The 27,488-nt window shown below is 35.2% G+C and overlaps 1 protein-coding gene across 5 annotated transcripts; it reads right to left on the bottom strand.

The window, feature by feature from the left end:
• Positions 1 to 260: 260 nt before the first annotated feature.
• LOC107594376 (BTB/POZ domain-containing protein kctd15) lies at positions 261 to 26,751 on the bottom strand. Of its 5 annotated transcripts, XM_016284394.1 has the most exons (6): positions 26,249 to 26,522; positions 23,655 to 23,805; positions 23,400 to 23,575; positions 17,117 to 17,261; positions 10,828 to 11,133; positions 261 to 1,636 (listed from the first exon to the last, which is right to left on the bottom strand). In XM_016284394.1, exons 3-6 carry the CDS (start codon positions 23,561 to 23,563, stop codon positions 1,478 to 1,480), a joined length of 774 nt encoding a protein of 257 aa, XP_016139880.1. In that variant the 5' UTR covers positions 23,564 to 23,575; positions 23,655 to 23,805; positions 26,249 to 26,522; the 3' UTR covers positions 261 to 1,477. The 5 variants fall into 5 exon arrangements, with proteins under 5 accessions (XP_016139880.1, XP_016139883.1, XP_016139878.1 ...); XM_016284397.1 differs by lacking the exons at positions 23,655 to 23,805; positions 26,249 to 26,522 and adding an exon at positions 26,531 to 26,751; XM_016284392.1 differs by lacking the exon at positions 23,655 to 23,805.
• Between the last annotated feature and the right edge of the window lie 737 nt (positions 26,752 to 27,488).

The raw sequence follows: 27,488 nt of genomic DNA, 5'->3' as shown, positions 1-27,488 counted from the left end.
GTTTAACGATGTACTACAAACCAAAACTGAAATAAAAATAAATGAAACAAAAACAGATCAAATCAAAACAGAAAATATAAAAATAAAACGGATTCAAAATATGAATAAAAACTATTATCGCAGGGACACTAAAATTACAGTGGTAACAATTTGGTAATAAAATAAAACATGATTTTTGAAAGATGAATATTAGAATTTAATTTGAAAGAATCAGAATCATTTTTTTATTTTTATTATATATACATTATATAATGCTCAGCCAATAGACGGGTTAAAGCTAGTAGGCTAAATAATGCATTTAAAAACTGGCTTTGAGGGAACAGTTTGAATTTTTTTACATAAAATTTATGGCAAAAGATTTATATTTGCAAACAATATTTGTTTTTTTTCCAGACAGAGAAACAATACATCTCTGGAATGCTAGTTCTCTGTGTTGAGCGTTTGGACACATTCATCACACACACATCAGATGAAATCAAGCACCTTTTTCACAACGTTACTCAGCATTCGACAACATTTTGACATCAAAATAGAAAACGGACAACTTCAAACTAAAACTGGGCTGATGAATAACAATTATTCATTCGCAAAGATGGTTTAAAAATTAATGCATCATAGTTAGTACCCTCATTCTGTCAACTGCAGTCTATTTCCACTGAATCTTTAAACACGCGGGCGGCTTGTTTTCACGACACATTTAAGTGCAAACGTATGGTACAGACACAATCATACGTCTTCATCTGCCCATGTTTTGCCTCGAGCTCCTTACATTTTGTTCTTGACACACACGACTCTTTGTATAGGTACCGTATAGTTCAGAACACATTTGATTCAAGCATCGGCGAGCTTATAAAAATTTCAGATGTTTAACGATATGCTTAATGCTCTAGCTTCAGAAATAGCCACGTTTGCTTACAGCTCCTTTAAACAAAGAAACCTTCAGCAGCAAACACATTAAACCCCAGACTGCTCGGCCACGCAGCCCGAGGGCGTAATAGCATTTTCCTGCCAGGAAAGTCTCTCAGACGTAATGCCTTCAGAACGCCACTCCCATCATCCTTCATGTAACAAAAGAAATAAACACAAAACTCCAGCCTAGTACTGCTAACCGCATACAACATGGTGCTATAAGGAGTGAAAAACGTCTTTAGATACAACAAGGATGAAATGAAAAACAATCCAAAAAAATGGACCCCCAGCCCCTGACGATGGCGTTTTTTTTATTGTTCGTGAGCACTGCGTCGCAACCGTCACGAGATAATGACACACACACACTGCACCGGCAGAGGGGCGGAGCCTGCGTTCCGTATGCATGAGGACGTCCTCTGATTGGTGGTTTAGGTGGAACAGGGCGGGGCTCATATCCTGCAGGAGTTCTTTGGGTTTCTGGTGCAGTTTGATTACATTCCCAATATAAATGCTGAGAGTGTGTGTGTGTGTGTGTGCGTCGAGGGACCGAGGGCCTGAGCGCGTGTCTCTAGTCCAGCGGCTCCTGCTTTATCCTGATGGGCGTGTTTGTGGACTGACTCCTCCTGTCCTCGCGACACAGAACATACTCGCTGAACTGAGACGAGTCCACACCGCCGCCACAGGACGCAGCCACGCTGAAACCCTTCTGGAAGAGACGCTCCAACACCTGAAACACACACACAACACTCACTGTCAATCCAAAAGATTTCCTTCAAGAATACAGTAAAAATCGGAAATATTATTACAATTTAAAATTACTGTTTTCTGTGTGAATATGTTAAAATGTAATTTCTGTGATGCGCAGCTGTATTTTCAGCATCATTACTCCAGTCTTCAGTATCACATGATCTTCAGAAATCATTCTAATATGCTGATTTGCTGCTCAAGAAACATTTCTGATTATTATCAATGTAGAAAACAGTTGCGCTGCTCAATATTTTTGGCGGAAACCGTGATACATTTTATTTTTCAGGATTCACAGATGAATAGAAAGTTCAAAAGAACAACATTTATTTGAAAAATGTTGTAAACTGTAAATCTAAATGAAATATATATTTAAAATATTTAAAAAATATATAGATTCAACCTTCATTTACCAAAATATAGTTTAACTTTTAGATGGAAAAGCCTATCAAAATCTGATTTATGACCTAATAATGTTTAATTAATTTTAAAGACAGTTAGATAGACAGATAATATTTTCAAAAATATACCAATTTTCTTTTTAGAATATATTGGAAAATATATTTACATAAACACATTTTAGCAAATATATGTTTACAATTTAGAAATATATATTTAAAATATTTAAAAAATATATAGATTCAACCTTCATTTACCAAAATATAGTTTAACTTTTAGATGGAAAAGCCTATCAAAATCTGATTTATGACCTAATAATGTTTAATTAATTTTAAAGACAGTTAGATAGACAGATAATATTTTCAAAAATATACCAATTTTCTTTTTAGAATATATTGGAAAATATATTTACATAAACACATTTTAGCAAATATATGTTTACAATTTAGAAATATATATTTAAAAACTTTTTTTTTTGCTGTATGGTTTGTATCTCTCTGAAGGTGGTTTATTTAAAGATTTACTAAACAACATAACATAACAAAGGGCTTTATAATATAATAAAAGAGTGACCATGAGCAAGAAAAAAAATCTAAATGAATCATGAATTGACAATCCTGACTCACAGAAGTGAACTGCTGACTGCATCATGCACTGTGAACCGTCTGAACCCTGGATCAGATTTTCTGATGGACTCTGCTGTTCACGTGAGTTTGGAAAGCTGCTTTCACACCAACCAAACAAACTGACATCTGAAGCTTAAAAACAAGCCTGGCATCAACCTCAATCATCTGAACCTGCTCTGTTTCACAGCAGCCTGCATTGTCTAAATCACACACATTATGCTCACATAAAAAAAATCAGATTCATGATGACATCAATGACACAACGGGAACCGGGAATCTCTCACAGGAGCGTCACGTGAGTCTGACTCCTGGCAAAGACAATCGAGAACAAACGTTTTTCTCCCTGACAGACTCTGACGAGATCAGGACAGGTGAGACACACACACACACACACGCCAAACAAACTGACATCTGAAGCTTAAAAACAAGCCTGGCATCAACCTCAATCATCTGAACCTGCTCTGTTTCACAGCAGCCTGCATTGTCTAAATCACACACATTATGCTCACATAAAAAAAATCAGATTCATGATGACATCAATGACACAACGGGAACCGGGAATCTCTCACAGGAGCGTCACGTGAGTCTGACTCCTGGCAAAGACAATCGAGAACAAACGTTTGTCTCCCTGACAGACTCTGACGAGATCAGGACAGGTGAGACACACACACACACTCCTCATAAACCACATAAACATGCACACACACACACAGACACACACCCTGGAGAATCTGACAGAGATGATTCTTTATACTTATTTCATTATACCTGGGAAGGCAACATTTTGAAAATGTCCTCAGACATAGAGTAAAACTTGTTAAAAACTGGTAAAGAGTTTCATAAACGAGCCAAATATCAATGTCAATTTGAAAATGCCAAATAGTTTAGGTCAGGTGTAGAATAGTTTATAAGATAAAAGTGTCTGCTAAATAAATGAATAAATCAAAGTCAATGATATGTACACTAGCATTCAAATGTTTGGGGTCAGTAAGACATTTTTTTAAGAAATTAATACTTTTTATCAGAAAGGACACATTAAACTGATCAAAAGTGACAGTAAAGACAATATTACAGAAGATTTCTATTTCAAATAAATGCGGTTATATAAACACGGTTTCCACAAAAATATTGGGCAGCACAACTGTTTTCAACACTGATAATAATCAGAAGTGTTTCTTGAGCAGTATATTAGGATGATTTCTGAAGATCATGTGACACTGAAGACTGGAGTAATGATGCTGAAAATACAGCTTTGATATATATCTCTATGTGAACATACATTCACATAGAAAACACTTATTTTGAATCACAATAATATTGAACTATTTTTAATGTATTTTTGATCAAACAAACAGCCTTAGTGAACAGAAGAGACTTCTTTCAAAAACATTTAAAAGTCTTACTGACCCCAAACTTTTAAATGGTAGTGCATTTGTGTGCATGATACGGCATCAATAAGAAACATGGATGCTAATGGTTTTACACGTTTGGTGAAACTCATTTTGATGGAAGACAAATAAGTGACCGGAGACGTGCTTTGGTGATTTAATTTGGTTGTTTTCAGCAGTAACTTCAGGAGAATCAGTCTGTCACTCTCATAAATAACAACAGAATCAGATGACGCCGTATTTAACTGCAGTATGAATGTGTGTGTGTGTGTGTGTGTGTGTGTGTGTGTGTGAGTGTGAACGGTTCTGTGTCGTGTATCTGTGGCACGTCTGTCAGTTTGATGGAGGTTCACCAGAGTCTGTGCTGATCCCGGTCCTCCATCACTGTGAGATATGGACGGAGCCGGACAATGGAAGACAAATAAGTGACCGGAGACGTGCTTTGGTGATTTAATTTGGTTGTTTTCAGCAGTAACTTCAGGAGAATCAGTCTGTCACTCTCATAAATAACAACAGAATCAGATGACGCCGTATTTAACTGCAGTATGAACAAACCTGTGTGTGTGTGTGTGTGTGTGTGTGTGTGAGTGTGAACGGTTCTGTGTCGTGTATCTGTGGCACGTCTGTCAGTTTGATGGAGGTTCACCAGAGTCTGTGCTGATCCCGGTCCTCCATCACTGTGAGATATGGACGGAGCCGGACGGCTTCAGCTGTGGGACACTATGAGCATGTGAGTGAGTGTGTGTGTGTGTGTGTGTTGGCTAAATGTTTTTCCTCTCTGAAGCGGTTCACGTGTGTGGTCTGTTGTCCTCTCAGTCTCCAGACTCCGTCAATCTCTCTCTGTCTCAGCGCAGGTGCTTTCACTTGTTCTAAAGTTCCACACGTGTCACTCATCTGCTGTGACTTTTCACTCTCAGCTGGTTTATTAGTTTCTTCTCTCACTTTTTCAAGCTAAATGAGTCCACTTCTAAAAGCCGAAGCTAAACTTTACTAGTTAGCATAGTGCAAAAACAGCAAAACTAGCCACAATAAAGCTAGTGTGTACTTAACTGTATTGAATGTGTACTTGTAGTGTACTTCAAATCTTAAAAGTATTTTTTCAAAAAAATACTGTACTTGTAGATAATATAATATTAATGAAACAAAAGGCTACTTAAGTACTATTTTTTATTAATATTTTGTTTAAGTTTTAATTTTTTCATTTCAATTTTAGTTAAAGCTTTACTAATTTTTTAAAGCTAGTGTGTACTTAACTGTATTGAATGTGTACTTGTAGTGTACTTCAAATCTTAAAAGTATTTTTTCAAAAAAAATACTGTACTTGTAGATAATATAATATTAATGAAACAAAAGGCTACTTAAGTACTATTTTTTATTAATATTTTGTTTAAGTTTTTATTTTTTCATTTCAATTTTAGTTAAAGCTTTACTAATTTTGTTAAGTGTTTTTGTCATTTTTCCCCCATTTTTTAAATACATGACTGTATATTTTTAATTGCAGGTTTAATTTTAGTTATCAGAAATATTGCCTTGGTAACTTAGCTGATTTTTTTTTTTAATTTTTTTTTTTTTTTTAAGTAACTTTTTTATGGTTCTAAATTTAGTTTTAGATAAGTATAACAACCCTGCTTTATAACAAATGTCAAATTAAAAATACTTACTTGGAAGTATACTTTAAATCATTTTATATGTGACCCTGGACCACAAAACCAGTCTTAAGTGTCAATTTTTTAAAATTGAGATTTATACCTCATCTAAAAGCTGAATAAATAAGCTTTCCATTGATGTATGGTTTGTTAGGATAGGACAATGTTTGGCTGAGATACAACTATTTGAAAATCTGGAATCTGAGGGTGCAAAAAAATCTAAATATTGAGAAAATCATCTTTAAAGTTGTTCAAATGAAGTTCTTAGCAATGCATATTACTAATCAAAAATTAAGTTTTGATATATTTACGGTAGGAAATGTACAAAATATCTTCATGGAACATGATCTTTACTTAATATCCTAATGATTTTTGGCATAAAAGAAAAAAATATAATTTTGACCCATACAATGTATTGTTGGCTATTGCTACAAATATCCCCCAGCGACTTAACACTGCTTTTGTGCTCCAGGGTCACATATAATAATCTTTTGTCATGCTTTAAAGAAGTACACTTATTACGATGTGGTGACTAAAACTAAAGTACATGTAAAGCACCATTAATAATTTTAACCGTAGTGTTAATGTATCACTACAAATGTCTGTGCACGCCATTGCTTTGTTGAACCATAATTCAAAATATAAATCCTATTTCACCAAAAAAGCACTCTTTGCAACTAATTGCAATTAATATAAATTTAAACTCACATTTTTTAGTTGGTTTGCAACTAACATGCAATTAAGTGTGCAAAAGCATTCAGTTAGTTTGCACTTATTCTTTTAAAGAATTTCCACATCTCCTCTTTTCAAAAGTCTGCTACTTGTTTTTCCCAAGGGTGTTCTGAGCCATTTAGCATATATTTCTTTTTATAAACCAGGTTTTACAATCATTTTGAGGACATTTGGTCACATATAATGTAAAACGAAGCCCACAAACTCGTTTAACTCTCTTAATGAGCTCTGTCCTCTGTCTGTCAGAGGTGAGGTGTGGCTGGTTAGATGCCTGCAGCGATGTTTCCAGCCAGTAACCAGATCAGAGCTGTATTGTGTCGTACAGTGAAACAGGATGACTGTATCATCCACACAATGAGTCAACCGACAGAGTGTTCAAAAACGTTTCAGGAAACAGAAAACACACCCTTTCCATCTACATCTACCCAACCAGGCTGCCCGTGTGCTGCCCGTCTAAAAAGACTAAAGTGACTAAAGTTTGAAACACTCGCTCTAGAGGTCACAAGGTCACCGACGCAATTAGAGGATTAGAGAAGCACACTGCAAAAAACATGATTTTCTTCATAATCCTTAAAACAAAACACATTTAGTTACAAAGCAAAATTGTAAGAACTGAAATAAGACTCAGTGTTATAAATAGTCAACTAAAACCGAAACTAAAATTAAAACCATAAAAAAATCATAACTTGATAATAAACATTAACTGTAATAAAATAAGAAACTTTTTATTCAGCTATTTGCAAAGACAACATTTTTCACTTTAATTTAGTTTAATTTGATATACTAAAATAACTTTAAACTAAACTTGAAATAACAATAAAAAAAACTAGACATATAAACAAAAAATACTAAAAACGACAACACACACACACACGTCTGGTCAGCTATCCTTGTGGGGACTCTCCATAGGCATAATGGTTTTTCTACTGTACAGACCGTATATTCTATTGCCCTACACCAACCCTACCCCTAAACCTACCCCTCACAGGAGACTTTCTGCATTTTTAGATTTTCAAAAAACTTAATTCTGTATGATTTATAAGCTTTTGTACCCGTGGGGACCACAATTTATGTCCCCACCGTGACACGAGTCCCCATGTCCCCATGAGTCTGTGTGTAGTCAGGTTTAAGTCCCCACAAGGTCATATAAACCAGTACACACACACACACACACACACAGAGAGAGAGAGAACAAATTAAATAAAAATTTAACTAAAATGAAAATGAAAACAGAAAACGTAAAATTCAAAATCTTAATAAAAACTGTAATTCAATGATCATGAAATAATACTGTTTGAATAATTAATATTTATTTTTTATTTTTTTATTTTACAAATTCAAAAAACAGTATATTGCCATTTTTTCTATTTTTACCAACATCAGGTTTAAGTCCCCACAAGGTCATATAAACCAGTACACACACACACACACACACACACAGAGAGAGAGAACAAATTAAATAAAAATTTAACTAAAATGAAAATGAAAACAGAAAACGTAAAATTCAAAATCTTAATAAAAACTGTAATTCAATGATCATGAAATAATACTGTTTGAATAATTAATATTTATTTTTGTACATTACACTGAAAAAATTATTCAAATGCCCTTTTCATTTTGTTCTCAGAAGTTGCTCGTAAATTTCACAAATAATTACAAAAAATGGCAAGTAACTCATTAAATTAAACCTGACATTTTGACGTAGAAAGACAACTGTTTTGTTTTATTTTACAAATTCAAAAAACAGTATATTGCCATTTTTTCTATTTTTACCAACCTGATGAGTTTTAAAACAAGCAATTCGTTTCCTTACGCAAACTGATTTTATTTTTAAAATAATTATTTTTTTATTTTTTTTACTGGAAAATAAGGCAAAAATACAAATGATGAAAATGTTTTTGCAATGCATTAATTAAGTGATAAAGTGAGCTCTGTTCCAAATCCTAGTGAGCTGCCTAAATAGATATCAGACATCATCACTACATTCCAGATATGACGGCTGTTTCAAAACACAGACAGCAGCATTAATCTCATTTCACTAAAATCATGCATCCTTCATCACTAAAGCAATCAGAATGCATTGTCAAAAGATCCAAATGATTCAATACAGTAGACGAGAAATGCTGAATATCAGTATACTGAGAAATAAAACCATTCAATCAAATCAAAAACAGAGTGTTTTACCCATTGTTTGTGTGTTTGTTACGTTTCTGGATATTAGAGCACTGCATCATTAGCTGAGCAACAGTGAAGTCTCTCTCATGGCTTTTTAAAAGAGATGCATGTTAAAGTTACCAGCTTCAGAAACAAAAAGACCTGCTTCATCGCTTCACACAAATCCACTAGTTTTAGAAAAGAAATAGAGCTCGAGCGAGCAAACAAAGAGAGGGCAGACAGAAAGGGACACGCTCTTACTGGAAACGCAGAAAGAAAATGTTGTGTTAGTTGATGCAGCCAATTAATTATATTGCAAGCCATTTAGAAATCTATAAAAGAAGCATAAAGGGGTTGAGGCTGTTTGAGAAAGTGTAAGTATGGTATTAAAAAATGCAATACGTGTATTTCAACCGCTCTGGGCGTTGTTACGTTGGAGTCTTTTTTTAAAAGGGAAGCGCTGTGTCTTAAAAAGAAGAAACGTTTAAATTATGCATTTCATTTTCTAGCCTCTCTTTTCTTCTAGCTCTTGCGTTTTGTTTTTGAGGGCGTGAAAAAATACGGCTGCACATGAAAAGGCGTTTTGTTGCGCGCTTTGCTCCACCCTGAGAGGTGCGGACAGGTGTGTGTGTTAAAGTGTGTCTTTTTATTAATTTACCATCAGCTTTAATGTGGATAGGTGGTATAATGATTTCTATCATGCAAATCGGCGTCCAAATCCAATTCTGTCACCTTTTGCAGATCGCATATGTTTACAAATGCTCTATCAATCAAAGACAGACACAGAAAACAAAGCAAGACAAAAGTTAACAACTCCACTCAAACAGCACTACTCGCATGAAACTGATGAAACCCAACTAACACTCTCAGTCCAATAGTCTGATAATAACATGCTGCAAAGTTAATTACATGATACTCTAAGCAGCTCAAAAATACATCATGCACACACAAATATTTGGTAAATAGTTTGCTTTAAATTTGATATTTATAATTAGATTTTTAATAATGCTTTTCAGAACTCAATATATTCAAATATATTTGTAATTGACTATTTTAGTAATACTTTTCAACACTGAATGAAACATTTATTGTTAAAATGTCTCTTAACTCCATCCACTTTCATGATTTTTTCTTCTGAGCAGCAATGCATTCTGGGATTGTATTAACCATGCATGCAAAATACATTACTGTTCAAAAGTTTGGGGTCGGTAAGTTTTCCCTTTCTTTTTTTGAAAGAAATTAATACCTTGATTCAGCAGAGATGCTTAACAAATATTTAGCATATATTTAAAATATATTTTGGGCAGATTTTTTTTGTTCCCTGCCATATGGAAAGTACTGTTTTGTGCATGTATTTTGTATTTTTTGGGGGTCTTTTTCCTTATTTTTTCCCCGTCTTTATTTTATTTTTATTATTATAATTTTTTTGATGGCTCATACACTAATGTTCAAATAGTTTGGAATCAATAAGAGTATTTATTTATGAGAGAAATTATTACTTTTATTTGGCAAGGATGCATTACATTAGTAATACAACAGTAAATATATTTATAATGTTATAAATCATTTCTATTTCAAATAAATGCTGCTCTTTGGAACTTTCTATTCACCAAAGAATCCTGAAAAATAAAATGCATCACGGTTTCCACAAAAATATGAAGCAGTACAACTATTTTCAACACTGATAATAATCAGAAATTATTCTTGGGAAAATCAGCATATTAGAATGATTTCTGAAGATCATGTGACACTGAAGACTGGAGTAATGATGCTGAAAATTCAGCTTTGATCACAGAAATAAATTACATTTTAGCATATATTCACATAGAAAATATTTATTTTAAATTGTAATAATATTTCAAATTTTTACCGTATTTTTAAATTAAATAAAATAAACATTCGAACACTATTTTGGTTAAATGAGACATTTTGTTTCATACTATTTAGATCAGCTTTCATGTCAGGGCTAAATCCGTGATGCCAAAAAATGCTGTCTAGATAGGGTTTGGAACAGAATCCAGTGATACTGAACTAGTTTAATAATCAAGTTGCTAAACATTTAGACGGTATGACAAATTATTATTTATTTCAGCATTTACACAGATTTTCTAAACTCCGCCACATTAAACAAACACGCCTCCACTGAGCAGATGAAACGTGATAGCGTGATGTTAAACATGCAGGAATAAAGCGATGTCTCAGACAGATGAGAGCAGCACATGGCTTTACCTGCACTGAGTTCAGTCTGCAGTAGCCGTTCAGGGGGAAGCGGATGACGTGGGTCGGGTCCTGGTTCCAGCCAGCGTTGACTGAGTTACACATGACGTCACCGGTCTCGGGGAAGATCTCCTCGATGAGCACCTTCTCCCCGCTGAGGGCGATCCGCTCGCCGAGGTCAGGGGTCACGCGGACCACCAGGCAGTCGCAGGGCTGCGCCAGACGCCTCTGCTCCCGCTCCTGCTTCCACCGCTCCAGCTCCTTGATCATGGGCATCAGCTGGTAATAACGCGCCTCCTCGTACAGGAGAAGGAAGTCCTGGACACACAGACACACACACACACACACATGAGGAATATGCATCTATTATTTATTATACACACTACCATTCAAATGTTTGGGGACAGTAAGACTTTATTATTATTATTTTTTTAAGAAATTGCTCTTTTTTTTCCAGCAAGGATGTATTAAATTGACTAATAGTGCCAGTAAAGACATTTATAATGTTACAAAAGATTCTATTTCAAATAAATGCTGTTCTTTTTAACTTCCTGTTCATCAATGAATCATGAAAAATAAAATGCATCACAGTTTCCACAAAAATATTGGGCAGCACAACGGTTTTCAACACTGATAATAATCAGACATGTTTTTTGAGCAGCAAATCAGCATATTAGAATGATTTCTGAAGATCATGTGACACTGAAGACTGGAGGAATGATGCTGAAAATTCAGCTGCGCATCACAGAAATACATTACATTTTAACAGATATTCACATAGAAAACACTTATTTAAAATTTTAATATTTCACTGTTTTTACTGTATTTTGAATCAAATAAATGCAGCCTTGGTGAGCAAAAGAGACTTTTTTTTTTAAACATTTTAAAATCTTACAACCCTAAACGTTTGAATGGAAGTGTAAATATATTAAGTATTTTAATATATATATACTGTATATATATATATATATATATATATATATATATATATACACACATACATTAATATATTTTATCAATATATCCTGATATTAATATATCTTGTACATTAATATATTTTAAATAGTTTTTATATATTTTAATTTAATACTTGAAAACATCTTGTATATTAATACATTTAAAATGTTTTTAGGAATTGTTTTTGTGTTTCAAGCATAAACCTAAGAACAGTTTGCTTGATTTATTTCAACAAAGACTGATGATACAACAGATTCAGGCCACAACCAAAAAAATAAACTGTACATAATACACACAAAATGCATTCAAATCCTACAGTTTTAGGTTAAAAATTATTATTTTTTTAAACAATAATGAACTGTCTTTTTAATGGACAATAAATATATAGTAGATGTTTACACTTTTCTTAAATTGATGCTTTTTTTTTTTAGAAAACAATATTATTATTATCATATGTAATTTTACTTTTTAAGTAAATGCATCTTGATTCAAGAATGTTTAGATATTTATACTGTATATTATACCTGTATGTGTATATAGTATAAATATACAGTACACATACAGGTATCATTTATTTATACTATATATATATATGTTATTTATACTATATTATATAATCTAGTATATATATATTTTTTCTATATTTTTTTTTGCAATGAACAAGCAGAAAATGTTTAAAATAAGTTAAAAAATTATTTTAGATGGTCTGAAAACATTGTAAGTGGACATCATAATGGAAAAATGTTACTAATGTATATAACACACGTTTCTAACCTCCATACGTGGATATTGCTCTTTTCTTTTTGCCCATGTCTACGTGTTTACAATTTCTAAATAACATAAGAGTGGTGTTTCCCCATGCAACACTGCAGGAAAGTTGCACACTGAAGTTTAATATTTAATGAGCGATTTTGATGCTTTTACTGCAAAAGCTGCTAATAAAGCAACAAAACAAATAAATACATAAATAGAAGGCAATAAGTGAATGAATCTTTAAAAAGCAGTGCGATTGGGGTGCAGGGTGGCATGTTTTGCTCCGAGGGGTATCAGCGCTGCCCGCGGGGCAATAGTCAAGACGTTTGGCAGGATCTCATGTGCTCGTTGGAGCCCGTCAGTGACGGACCTCCAGGCTTCAGCGTTTCTTTATCCAGGCAGACAACAGCAGACTGCCAAACGCTCGCTCTCTTCCTCTCGGGGATGTCTTGCCAGGGGTTTTTTGCCCCTTTCAGTTTTCCCTTAATTTCCCACAAGTCCAGATGGTACTATTCTTCCTCGACTCTCCATCACGGAGCGGGAGGAGCCGAGGTGTGCATGAGGGAGGAAAATGTTGGAGTTCAACTGAGGATACAGCTTTGTGTGCAACGTCTGCAGAGTAATCTGCATGAAGATTGATATGATCATTCATGAAGTGCACACAGCCTGAATGGTAACTAAACTGCATGAGTAATTGTACACACAGTTTCTCTGCATTTTGACAGCATGATTGTGTTAAACTACATTATCGCTCAGCTCTTGGATATATAAGTGTGTTTGACTTCAACTTCATATACAGTATACTCACATAAAGTGATAATATAGCAAATTTGATTGTTTATATCGTAACTATATTACTGCCCAGTTCTAATCTGCAAAATGCGACTATAAGGCACAAAGATGAAAATATTATAAACATTAACATCATGATTTTTTTTGTAAAGCTGCTGTGAAACAATGTGAAAACACTATTAAAATAATTGGACATTTCAGCACGAAAACACTGCAAAAAATGGTTTTCATAATCAATAACTCATGGCAACATGTTTTTTATTATTGTAACTTATCAAAACAATTAAAAAAAAAATCAACTTCATTTTTTAATTACAGAAGATTGAACTTTGAAGATTTGTTACAACTAATACAATTTAAGTTTAAATTACTTTTACAGCCAATTTGACTTAACTTAAAAGTTTAAAGCAGCATCTGTTTTTTTTCCAGTGTATTTTTGTCTTTTTTCCAGTACAAATATCTAAGTATTCTTAATTCAAGATACATTTACTTGAGAAGGAAATGAAAAAAGAAACAAAATCTGTCAGTGGTGTCAGAAAAATAATATTGTTTTCCTTCTGAATTAAGTTTATATTTCATACCTCATTGGTAAATATGTTTTCATCTTTTAAGCTTAAACTCATTTAATTATGATAATTGTTTTCAGGAAAAAAAGGCTTAATATCTTATGTCAATTCATTTTTTAAATAAATGTAGATATTTGTAGTGGAAAACAAAACAAAACAAAAAATTTTTTTTTTGCACTGAATCAGCAGAAATATGTTTAATAAGTTTAAAATGCATGCAATATAAGTTATAAAAACTATGAATATACAAAATAATTATTTTGTAATGAATAATATATTTTATTTTAATATCTTGTATTTTACTTTTTAAGTAAATGCATCTTGATTTAAGAATATTTAGATATTTGCACTTGAAAACAAGACAAAAATACTGAGGAAGAACTTTTTTTTTTTTGCAGTGAACAAGCAGAAAATATAAAATGCATGCAATGTAAGTTTTACAAAATATTTTTTGATTGCTTGAAAATATTTGTCACAATAAGTGACCATTATAGGTGAAAAATGTTTATGAATATATATAACTTTGGTCTGAACATGCTTCTAACCTCCATATGTGGATATTTAGCTGCTCTTTTCTTTTTGCCCATGTCTTTTTTCTTTTCTTTTGCCCTTCACAGTGCTGATGACAAAATGCATGCGCTGCATCAGTGCTGGAGGGAACGCTGAGGTATTAAAAGATGCGCCTGGGTTCTCTAAAGCTCCTCTTACAGTCGAGCCTCATGCAACCGACATGACGAAGAGCCAGATACAAGAGAGGTGAAGAAAGAAAGCGAGCAGATAGAAAGACAGACGATTCGCTAGCCTGAATTCCCATGTTCAGGCGATCCGACAGGCCTGTTGTGATCCAAAATAATGATCTTATTCTGTTGCCCACCGGCAAGACAACTTCTCACAGACAGACAGAGAGAGAGAGAGAGAGAGGCAGAGATATTCCCCCGTCTCCATCTAATACGTACTGTATAAGAGATGACCATTTCTCTTTGATTTTGTCAAACACATGCTGATGTAGAGGTCAGATCCTACGTGACACAGACCTTGGAATCAAAAGTAAATCTTTACGGTCTTACTCACTGGATTTATTATGAACGAATCATCAGTGCATGCTATTCTAAAAATCAAAAGATCATTCATTAAAACTGTCACAAAACTTTGAGAAATGACATTAAAAGTCAAACACCAGCAGCATCATGCTTTATTTACTCGAGCAGCTTAGCGGATGTAGAGGTCAGATCCTACGTGACACAGACCTTGGAATCAAAAGTAAATCTTTACGGTCTTACTCACTGGATTTATTATGAACGAATCATCAGTGCATGCTATTCTAAAATCAAAAGATCATTCATTAAAACTGTCACAAAACTTTGAGAAATGACATTAAAAGTCAAACACCAGCAGCATCATGCTTTATTTACTCGAGCAGCTTAGCAACTGATAATCTCTGGTACAAATGATGCTTTTTTCACTGAGAGATGCAAAACATATTCGGCTTTAGCTCCACGTTCACACTGATTTAGCGAAACGAACGCCACCGCGGGTCATGACAGTCACGATGCCTCACAGATAAAGACACGCTTAACACCGCCGGCTGCCGTTCGCATTTCTGTCTGATTTCACACACGCTGATCAGCAGATCAAACCAGTCTAAACTGGGCTCTTTGTCCGACTCGAGAGAGGAAAACAAAAGTGAATCCAGATCAAGATTTAAAAGACATAAAAGTAGAGTTTATTCATGAGGATACATCAGCCGTAAATATATATATTCTTTTATAAATTCATGCCATTTTTGTGGTCTACATGAAAACTGTGCAATGTGACACAATCCCAGCCAATTAGAACATATCTGATCTGATGTGGATTTTCGACCAATAATTTTGCACTATGGAGCTACCAAATACAACAGGACTACAAATCAAACGACCAACAATATGTCCTAGCATGCACCGCTTGTCATGATGGTTAAAACAAAAACTCAGAATTACACGAAAGAGCTGTTATTGCAAGTATGTGAACAGAAGTTGAATTTTGTGCATTAATGCAACCCGAAATTCATCTGCAGCTTGCAACACACCGCATTCTCAGTATTACCACAAGGGTCTTCTTCTACTGTCAAGTTTTCTCATTCAGCACAACTTGGCCAGTATGTGAAGTATATAAACAAGAGCAGTTTTACAGGAAATACAAATCACATATGAGATTTCTTTCATTTCTCTTGGATAGTAATGAGATTACATGGAGATCAAATGGAGGAATGTATAGTGTATCCCAATATGCAATGCATCAACAACTTCCTAACATATAAAAGTGGAATAAATTGCTAATAATTTATTTAAAATCCAAATAATCTATTTATTTTCAAGATGATAACTGAATGGAACTTGCTAAATTAATGAAATGTAATGAGCAGGTTTTTTTATAATGAACTAAAACCATTAAAAATGTGTTACTTCAAAAAAAAAAAAAAAAAAATTATTTTATTTCACCTAGTTTCCAAGGCAACATTTCTCATTTTTATTTAGTTTAACTTCAGTTTATTATAGTTCACTAAAATTAAGCAATTTCTGTTATTTGAAATAAAATAAATGTTAACTGAAATAAAATCAAACATTAAAACTAGCTACCATTTCTCATTTTCATTCATATTAACTTGATGTACTAAAATAACTAAAACAAAAATTTTTTTTTATTGAAAATTGAAACCTAAAATAAAAATTTTTATAAAAAAATTAAAATTAAAATATATAATATAATAAAGAAAACATAAAAATTTAAATTAGTATAAATAGTGTAAATAAATAGTATAAATACTATCTCAATAATACTAAGACAACACCGAGTTTAACTTGACGTACTAAAAATAAGAAAAACTAAAAATGAAATTAAATAAAATGAATAAAAACCATTAAATAAAACTAACAAAAATCACAAAAACACAACAAAATTACTAATACCTTAAAAAAAATTCAAACTGAAAATATAAAAACAAAAATGTAATTAAAATATTAATCAAATCTATAATAGTTTCTCAATTATAAAAAAACTGCCAATGAGGTCACGTGACAACAATGCAGCATGCTACACTTTTCACATATTTATCATGACTTGCTGCATGCTATTTCACACACTATTTTGTTTAATTGTACGCACTATAGAGTGTGCACTACATACGTACACTACATGCATTCTACTCCAAACAGCCACTGAAGAACAAGCTTCAAACAGAGTAAGGCCGTTACCTTAAAGTCATCCGGCAGCAGCAGTTTGCAGGTTCGCAGGAAACTGAGAATATAGCGGAAAATCTCTCCGTCCCTGTCAATGAAGTAATGCTGCTTTAAACTGTCCAGAACGATGGGCTCGGTTCCGTTAAACAGCCGGCTGATCCTGAAAATTAAAACACACACACACACACAGTTAATGGAGTGAGGCCAGCCTCCTTTAAATGCATGAAACAATTAGCATTTATTTTTCAATTTTATTAGTGGCCGGCCAAAAACGCATTAACGCTCGCTTCTGAAACAAGAGGCTTTAGGAGGATTTGAGTGGCTGAGAAAAGCATTCCAAGTCCTTCTCTGCTGTGAGATGAATACACCACAGCTCTGGTTCATCATCTCAACCGTCACATGCCAATTAATAACTCCCACATGATGGCATAAAGCAGGATAGTCGCATAAAAGCCTGCAGATGATTTGCATATGTAAACTAGACAGTCATTATGAGTCATAGCGATTAACTTAGCAAACACTAGTATAGACTGTTTGCAGTTAAAAGTTTCCAAACATGAGGATAAAACTGTGTTGACTGTGCTTTTCCTAGTTACAGTCTCCTCTAAACAACTTTACATCACACAAAAAAATATCTTAATGTATTTTCTACAATTTTATGTGATTTATTTGAATGACAGACTGCATAAGCACTCCATTTTGCAAACCTTTCAGTGATCAAATCTTAAAAGCAACATTTTTTGTTATTGTGAAGAACATTTTAATAATCTAAAGAAACAACTTCTTTTATGGAATGGAAAGTTTCCATGGATGTTCTTCATGGAACCACTGATGACAATAAAGAACTTTATTTTTAAGCATATTTAAAAAGACAAAACAACAGATTTAAACAGACAGTATTTTGGCACTGTGTTTTTGTCTAGCATTAGTGGAACAGGACCATAATTCAGCTGCATTTGCTTTGATATTTTGTTATTTAATTACAATGGGGCATTTCAAGTGTAACTGAAGTGTCTAGGCCAGATAATCTTTGAACTTGCAATCCCAGAACACATTACAACCTGATCAGTGAAATGCTAAATTCAAGAGAATGTGAGAAATCTTGATTCTAAATAAACTTGAATGTCTTTGAGAACTGAAAAATACTGATAAAATAGTTTTAGGTGATTAGAAATGTAATATTTTACCCATTTGCTGTGTATTTTGTTGCTTATTATTAGAGTACAGTAAAAATAAAAAAAAATAAAAATAAAAACGTTGATTTAGGACAACTTGATTCAGGACAAAGTTAGTCTGCTAACTCTGAAATCATAGGAATGAATGAATGAATAAATAAATAAATATTTAAAAAATTTTATAATTTCAGAGTTAACTGCAATCATAAAAAAGAAGAAAAAAACATTTTTGTAATTTTGTAAAATTAGAGTACAATAAAAAAAATAATAATAAAATCAGTCACTTGTGAGGTTCCATGATTTGTTGGGATGCTCACTACGTAGGCAGCTCACTAGGTTTTGGAACAGAGCAAACAATCCTAATACATTGTAATACATTCTTCTCCCAATCTACCATTTTTAACCTATTTTTCACTTTTTGAGAAAAAGCTGGTTTAGGAAAACTTGGCCTAACACAACAAGTTAGCCAGGAGTATGTTAACTCTGAAATCATAAGAAAAAAAATTACATATTTTTAATTTGTATAGTTTCAGTGTTAACTGAAATCATTAAAAAACATTTTTGTTAAATAAAAAAAGTCATACTTATTTTGATGCCAAACGGAGTACAATCAAAAAATCAAATCAGTCACTTATGAGGTTCCATCATTTGCTGGGATGCTCCCTATGTAGGCGGATCACTAGGTTTTAGAATGGAGCTCTTAATACATTATGATATGTTGTTCTCCCAATCTACCATATTTTTAAACCTATTTTTTCACTTTTTGAGAAAAAGCTGCTTTAGGAAAACTTAGAAAAAGTTAGGCAGGAGTCTGTTAACTCTGAAGTCATAGGAATAAAAAAAAGAAGATATATATATTTTATTAAAATTTTTATTTGTATAATTTCAGAGTTAACTGCAATCATAAAAAAAGAAAAAAATGTGTTAAATAAAAAGAATACAAAATTCTATAAGAATACAAAAAAATAAAAATAAATCAAATCAGTCACTTGTGAGGTTCAATGATTTGTTGGGATGCTCCCTATAAAGGCAGCTCACTAGGTTTTGGAACAGTTTGTGTCCATCACTAGACAAAAAGTGCAGATGTCTCTAATACATTCCTCCACTAATCTACTAATTCTAAAACTTCAGATTCTAACGTCTCATAACCTTTTTCAATGCACATTTCAATGCTAAATCTATTATACAGCACAAATGCCTCATTCAGCGGCTCAGCTTACACACCTGGAAATACCTTCATCTTTCTGCATGCACTTCAGTTCTCTTTATGAACTCTTGATACGATCAGCATTTCCTTCCGTTCCTAGCCGAGCGACAGCGCTATCGCCGCTCCGATGCAATCTCCTCTTTAATCATCGCTACAGTTCCTGGATCAGCTGACGGCTCTCATAAGCACAAAGAAATCAGGCCGACTGCTTGTCAAAGCCTGTATAACGAACAACAGCCGGGGTATAAAGGCGTTTATTGTCGAACGTCGCCTATTGACTCGGCGTAAGGAAGTGATTTGCAAACACAAACACAGTTCACTGAGCTCTGCCAGGTGCATGTATTTACAGACCGTTTCTTTCTTATATATATATATATATATATATATATATATAAAAGGATAATTCTATTTTAATTAATTATAATTTATATTACTTTATTTTTTCAGTTAATTTAGTATTTGTGTGTGTGTATATATGCACACATATAAAAATATATAAACATTTTATATACAAAATGTTTTTTATAAACGTATGTATGAATTAATATATGTGTGCATATATACACACACACAAATACTACATTTACTGAAAAAATAAAGTAATATAAATTATAAATAGTTAAAATAGAATTCTCCTGAATTTTTGGGAAAACAATCTAAACGCACATATACATATACATATATATATATATATATATATATATATATATATATATATATACATATAAAATCTTTCAAATAATTGTAGAGGACTGAAAATAACTTTTTTTTAGCCATGCTTTTATTCTGTTTCTCTATCTCTGTCTTATCAGTCTCAGACACTGAGTCTGTGAACGCAGTCTCTCTCTCTATTTGTCGGTTTTCTTTCAGTAAATCTGCAGCAGCACCGGAATGCATGCGATTCTCCCTCAGTCCAGTGAATCTGTGTCTCTAAAAGAGACTAACAGAAATGAACTCTGCTTCAGTTTGAGTTGCACACAGCATCTGTCCTGCCGGCGGTGGGTGTGAGGGTTCAGACAGACACTTCCTGTCAGACTGTCTTCACTTCCTCTGTTAACAGGACCAGCCGTGTAGAAGAGAGATCTGAGCGAACAAGCACCAGTCTGACCTGATACTGAGACTGAGGTCCTGTTCACTTCTGGTATTGATCCAAATGCAAATTACATGTGTCAATGCAACACAACCACCTAATTGAAAAAGCCCTAAACAAAAACATGCACAAGACTTCACAATATATGCATGACTGCATGATTCAAGAAGCAAAAATCAGCATTTTCTTCTTGTTTCTAGCTCACTTCCTAATCTAGTTGTCTAACAAACCTTGTATTGTATATTATAAATACTGTTTGCTCTGTGACAAAATGCTTTTGTCCCTCTTTGTAAGCTGCTTTTTATAAAAGCATCTGCTAAATGCATACATGTTAATTTAAATGACTGACAGGTGAGTAGGCAGGTCCAGGATGCAAGTCTACAAATCTGATCACATAGGTATTATGATATGAGTGAGTCACAAAATGCTTTGGATCCCATTTACACCCTAAATTTAGCACTGAATAATTGCAACTGGATTGCATGAAACAATATTAATTCCAGATGTAAACAAGTTCAGCTTCAAAGAGTCAAAACCTTGTGTTTCCTTTTCCTTTTGTGATATTTCTTTTTTGTTACATGCATTGAAACCTTTTTGAATTGAATTTATTTACTTAAAATTTAAAAACTTTTTTATTTTAATCTTTTTTTTAGCTTTGTTTCATGCTATAATGTAAATTTGCATTAAAAAGAGTGTGTTTACAAATGATCTTCTGCTGAAATTCCAAATAAAAACATTTTAACACATGTATAGAAAAAAGAATTAAAAAGTTTTAGTTTTTTTTCGTGTTTGTTCAAGTAACACCTTAAAAGTAATACAGGTCAACAAATCTGTCTCAAATGCATATTTTCTGCATAAATGACCGATAATGCCAGTATGAACATTCACGACACGCTTCATTAGCTGCTATTCACAACTGCCCTCATGCTACCGATCTCTGTCAGAAAGACCCCACAGAATGAGCATGAAACTTTCATATGTCCTGTCACTTCAGCAGACTGAGCTGGAGGGAGATGAATGTTCACACATTAGTTATAGAGCGAGTTTCTTTTCCTGCTCTGCATTATTAAGGGATCAATCTATTAAAAGACACCATCAACTTAAGGTTCTTTAACTGGACTCTCTCAGCTGTCAGCTCGGCCTCTGAGGCGCAGTGCTGGGAGAGCGTTTGTTTAGCTGTCGCTGTGCCGGTGTGTGTGTGCTTGCATCCATGTGTGGGTTTTCCACTTGTCAGTGTGATTGGTGAAAGTGGGTGCTAATGTGTGCGGATGGTCAGTCTTTTGTGGACTCAAATGAAAGCACGCTTGTATGAATGTCTTTGCATTAGATGGACAAAAGTTTGGGGTTGGTAAGATTTTTGTTGTTTTTGAAAGAAGTCTCTTCTGCTTACCAAGACTGCATTTATTTGATCAAAAATAGAGTAAAAATATGAAATATTATTACAGTTTCAAACAACTGTTTTCTATGTGAATATATGTTAAAATATAATTTATTTCTGTGATCAAAGCTGAATTTTCAGCATCATTACTCTAGTCTTCAGTGTCACATGATTCTTCAGAAATCATTCTAATATGCTGTTTTGCTGCTCTAGAAACATTTCTGGTTATTATCAATGTTGTAAACAACTGTGTTGCCAAATATTTTTATGGAAATTGTGACTCAAACTTTTGAATAGTATTTGCTTTTCAAGTGCAAGTTTGTATGGTTTGAAATAATAGAACAACAGATCTAGTGAAAATGCAGAAAAAAAGTGTGAACTTGACTTCATATGTCCACTAAAAATCACCACAGGACCAATCAATTAAAAGACACTGATGAAAAAAAGTTAGTGAAAAGAATAGATCCTGCAGGATTTGAGCAGATAAAGACACTCAACATAATATTATGTTTCTAAAGCAATGACATTTAGACATCTTTATGTATGACTTAATTGACCAAATGAATAGAATAGAATAGAATATGCTTACCAATGTTAACCACTGGTTTACCAATTAAAACACACAAACATTTGAAACATAAAAATAGCAACACAGAGAAAATATAATAGTAACAATAAAATTATTTTGCAAACTGTAGACTCAAAATGCAGTTATACTCTAATGTTCACCCATCTAGCTAAACAAACTTTTCTATTGTGTTTCAGTCATAATACTTCCAAAAGTTCTAAATGTTCAAACAAGTCTCTTTCCCTCTCTGTTCAAAAATCAGACTTAATCTCACTCTATGATGAAAGCAACGAGAACAGCGCTTACATTTCTGTCTCTCTCCTAATAAAGTCATAATTGTGGATCAGACAGAGCGAGTCACAGGGAATTCTGCTCATATTCACATTCAGGTTAAGTCAGACGTCATCAGAACACATAATTAGCCTCTAATCAGCTCTAATTGAGTAAACCACTCAGACTACTGTGTGTTATCAAACACTCTATCAACCAACATCACATATGCAATCTGAGAACACTTTATTTAGCATCATTTCTAATTTAACACTAAGAAAATGAACCAAAATGCAGATGCATTTGTGAATGTCTCAGTATTTGATGTGAAATGGTTTGCTTTGCTTTACAGAGCTACACGAACAAAAGAGCATCTTAAACTTCCTTTCATGCAGTTTCAAAATAATACAATTTAATACAAAAAAATGCACTTTTACTTCAAGCGAAATGATTCGAACCATTTAGAATGGTTTGTACAATGTAAAAAATGCTAAAAACAACCATTTGCACACCCTAAAAAAGACACAAAAATAACGCAAACGTGCCGTTTTGTAGTTAAACTTCTGATTGCACGCTCTTATGCAACATTGCAAGAGGCCAGGGGTCTTACCGTGAGTCTGGGTATTTGGTGAGGGTCGCCAGGCTGCTGGTGTACATGTGGCCACCCACGTCGATGTGAACGGGCGCGTTGGCTTTGGTGAGCTGAGCCGGCAGTGGAATCCCCTGCGTGGCCAGAGGAGAGACCGGAGACCGGGTCAGAGACAGGCGTGACATGCTTCTCCCTTCCTGGAAGCAGACAAATGGGAAAGCCATGGAGAAATTATGCTGCTGATGCGCCTTCACGGTGCCTTAGCGTCTCTCCCACCTTGAGCGTCTGTGCGAGTCTTATCAGATCGTTTTCTCATCTGCCCCATCGCATATTTAGCTTACAAATTATTGCCACAGCTCTAATGAAGTATGTTTGCATCTTTTCACTGGTGCAGCCCGAGGGCAGGATACAAGGATGTTTATTAATGCTGCAGAGAGAGGGAGAGCGAGAGAGAGAGATATGCGAGGTGTTCGCCTCCGGGGATGGGAAAGAGAGAAAAAAAATCCGCCAAGTTTCTAATTAAAGGTCGTGTTATGTGTTAGACGTGATATCCTCCGACACTTCAGCAACCAATCTGAACATTTAGGAAACGAGGGCATAGTGCGCGTTCACGTGGAACGCCAGGCATCACTTCCAACCACGAATCCGCTGTTAGTGAACTGAGAATCGCTCGACTTCCACCAACACTGGACCGCCATGCTGGAATCAGAAACACCTAAAGATGCATTTGACTTACAATTGTTAATGCACTTTCTCAGTGTGCAAATGCAAAAACTTTTCATGCACATCAAACGGGAACCACATACTGTACAAATTTTTGAGAAACGTTTTGTGTTTGCTGGAAAATAAATCTTAAACTTGTAGTTGCATTTAGGTTCCAAACCATCTTGGCCAGCTGATCTACAAGCTTGAATTTCAATGCAATAATTGCAATTGTCAGTGCACGACCTTAAATTACTCTTTGGCTATTGTTTTACGGTCTCGTCTCTGTTCTAGCTCTTTTCAGAGCCATTTTGAAACTTTGGATTGTGGCACGATTAAAGCATCTGCTAAATGAATGCACGCCAATGTAGGCTTGTCTTGATGTGCATTTTACACTTCTAGTGCTCAGAATAATTCCACAGACATCCTGCTGTACTGAGCATATGCAAAAATGTCCAAACTTGAATCAAACAGCGTTCACACACAAACCCACTTTCCTCCTGAATTTCACTTGAAGACTGTCTACTGAAAAGACTCTGTACAAACCCAAAGGCTTGTTTATACAAGTCAAAACTTTACCTCACAATGCCCGGATCACGCAGGGCAACATGGAAATAGGACTTAACATATTCCAGCTGTCATAAGAAAGACTGCTTCATTGTGAACCTGGAGTTCAAAGGGATTTCAACGACAAGTTCTTCCATGCATTGGCTCATTTGCCTGCCTGTTATTTTAACCATACATGGTAAACAGAAGGCGGTTGTTATAGGCTCCGCTCAGCTCCAGCGCTGGAGGCCATGCGCTCGAGGCGGACGGCAGAATTTTCCAGGGTGTTGCCACCAAGCCCTCAGCACTAATGTTCATTTAATACACAAGCAAGATGATACATTACAGATTCCATTGAAAGAAAAAAAAAAGACTTAAGACGTTTTGGCATATGAAGCTATCCCTCATCTCCATATAGCTACGGGCGTTGTAACCAAAAGCCCAGATATTAATGCCGAGGGAACACAGTGGATCTGCCCCTTTTCTCTCTCTCTCTCTTTGTTAATAGGAGGGACCAGGTACACTCTTAAAAATAAAGGTGCTTCAAAAGGTTCTTCAAGCGATGCCATAGAAGAACCATTTTTGGTTCCGCAAAGAACCATCTCTTTCTTACGTTTTTATAATCTGAAGAACCTTTTTTCACCACAAAGAACCTTTTGTCAAACAGAAAGGTTCTTCAGATATTAAAGGTTCTTTATGGAACCATTTAGACAAAAAGGTTCTTCTATGGCATCGTGAAGCACCTTTATTTTTAAGAGTGTAGAAGAGTAAAGAAAAGTCAATGGTCAAGCTTAATAGTACAGAAATGCTCATGAACATGAGAAAAATGTCTCACAAACTCATGTTTATGACCCCAAAATACTCCAGATTATAAATATAAACCAAAAATAACCATCAGAGAATGTCCTGTATTAAGTAGTCATACACAAACTTCTTGCAACGTTGATTCCCAAAACCTAATCAAATGGGAACCTACTGTGGTGATGTTTGGAAAACGGTCTGTGTTTGCTGGGAAATGCATCTTAAAACTTGACCTGCATTCAGGTAGGCAGTCTAAGCTGGTTCCAAAACCATCTTGACCAGCTGGTTACTAGCTTGTACTATCTTAGACCAGCTACCACGTTCAAACTTTGAGACGGTTTTCATCCAATCCTCGCTTTCCCTGTCAACCACTCAGAGCAAATATAAACACGTTTGTTTCGACAGTCAATGGCGGAAGCTCTAGAATGCCATTTGGACGTTCGTGGAAACGTTCGTTACGCGTACAATGAAATCAACACACACTTTTCCTGCTTGCTTGCTCCGGTTTCAAGTCGGTGCCCTACGGGTTAAAACTTCAATTCAGATCATTTCACAACATGGCGTCTCACTCACAGCGATAAAGCTTCAGGTACGAGGCACATATCCTCCTAATAACACAGGTTCTCGATGCCTAGAGGGTGTTTAATAAGGTTACAGAATCAGAAAAAAATCTTGAAATATCTCAGAGGACATGAAGCGTGAACGCGTTGGAGGACGCGTCACGTTTCCGCCGCGTCGCACTCATTCTCGACAAACCACAAAAGCACCATCACATGAATCATCTACTCTACATTGAGATGAGATTTAATTGGAAATGGTACCGTTTCAAACATCGTAGGTGTCCGAATCGCGCTCCGAGTCCGGTTCGATCAATCGGCTCCCAGATGAAGGTTCGCGTCGCTCGCTCGCTCTCGGTCAAGTTTCTATCCGATAAACGATCCAGCCTAGCTATTCTCGTACTGTCCGGAGTGAAAAGCGCGTCAAACTGCATTAAAACATGTCAGAGGTGGATCGCGAAGGGTCTGGGCGACTATAGCGAGCTGCGCTGCTGCTGTCTGGACGCGTTCAGAGCTCAAGCGCAAAAGCGCGCAGGACCGTCTTACCTTCTCCAGGACACCAGAGCTCTCCTTCCCCCTCTTGATCTTCTTATTTCTTAATACTCTGATTCGGTCGCGTATATCAGCCTCGCCACTGTCTTTTTTGGCCACGGTGAATCTGCTGCTTTGCTTATGGGCAGAAGGAAGCCAATAATCCGTCTCTAAATCAGAGCAGAGCCGAAAGAAGAATTCTGGCTCCAGGCTGCGCAAACGCCTCTGGGGCCACGGGATTAGAGGACAATTAACTCAAACCCGAGCAGACTCATTGGAACAGATGCAAACCCGTTATTCCCCTCGATTATTTAGCTTCGCTTAGCTCTTTCGCAAAGTAAAAATAGCTGGCGAGGGTTTAAAGTTCAGCGTATAACGGTTTACGCATCAGGCAAGTGTCACCACGCCGTCCCTGAGACTTTGGAGAGGCAGAAAGGCTGATTTTAATCATTGTCATTTCGTCTGATGTAATATTCCCCCAGGCTCTTTCACAGAGGCAACGCATTTCCCTTCCCTGAACGAGTACAAGTCTCTCTTCGCCCTCGCGAAAGCAGGAACTTGTTGATAAAGTGGCGATAGAAGAGTCAGACGCGTTTTCTTTTTGCAAAGCGAAAATCTGGATCTGGTGCTCATGCATGCGGCGCTTCCCCCCTCGCTCCTCTCTGCGCTCTAATGTCTGTGAGAATTGTAATGGCAAATTTCCTGCAGGCCATTAAAAGCAAATGACGTCTGGACATCATTCACCGTGCGCCCTCACAGTCCGCCCGCAGCCAAATGCGCCATTTCAATTATTGCGCACGGCTAGATGGAGATGTCTGCTGCTGCAGGATCTCTCGTGCAAACGGGGCAGAACGTCGGTTTAAACCCACACAAACACAATCTTACACTTCTCGCGCCGGATCTTCATTTATTTAACAGCAGGCGAACAAATAAAGACAGTTGCGTTGGGCATCAGCTGCGCCGCTTTCCCCGC

Source organism: Sinocyclocheilus grahami, unplaced genomic scaffold (assembly GCF_001515645.1).
Source record: "Sinocyclocheilus grahami isolate Dianchi unplaced genomic scaffold, SAMN03320097.WGS_v1.1 scaffold182.1, whole genome shotgun sequence".
NCBI classification, from domain to species: domain Eukaryota; kingdom Metazoa; phylum Chordata; class Actinopteri; order Cypriniformes; family Cyprinidae; genus Sinocyclocheilus; species Sinocyclocheilus grahami.
Note: the sequence above shows the minus strand (reverse complement) of the source record. Positions and strands in the feature narration are given on the sequence as shown.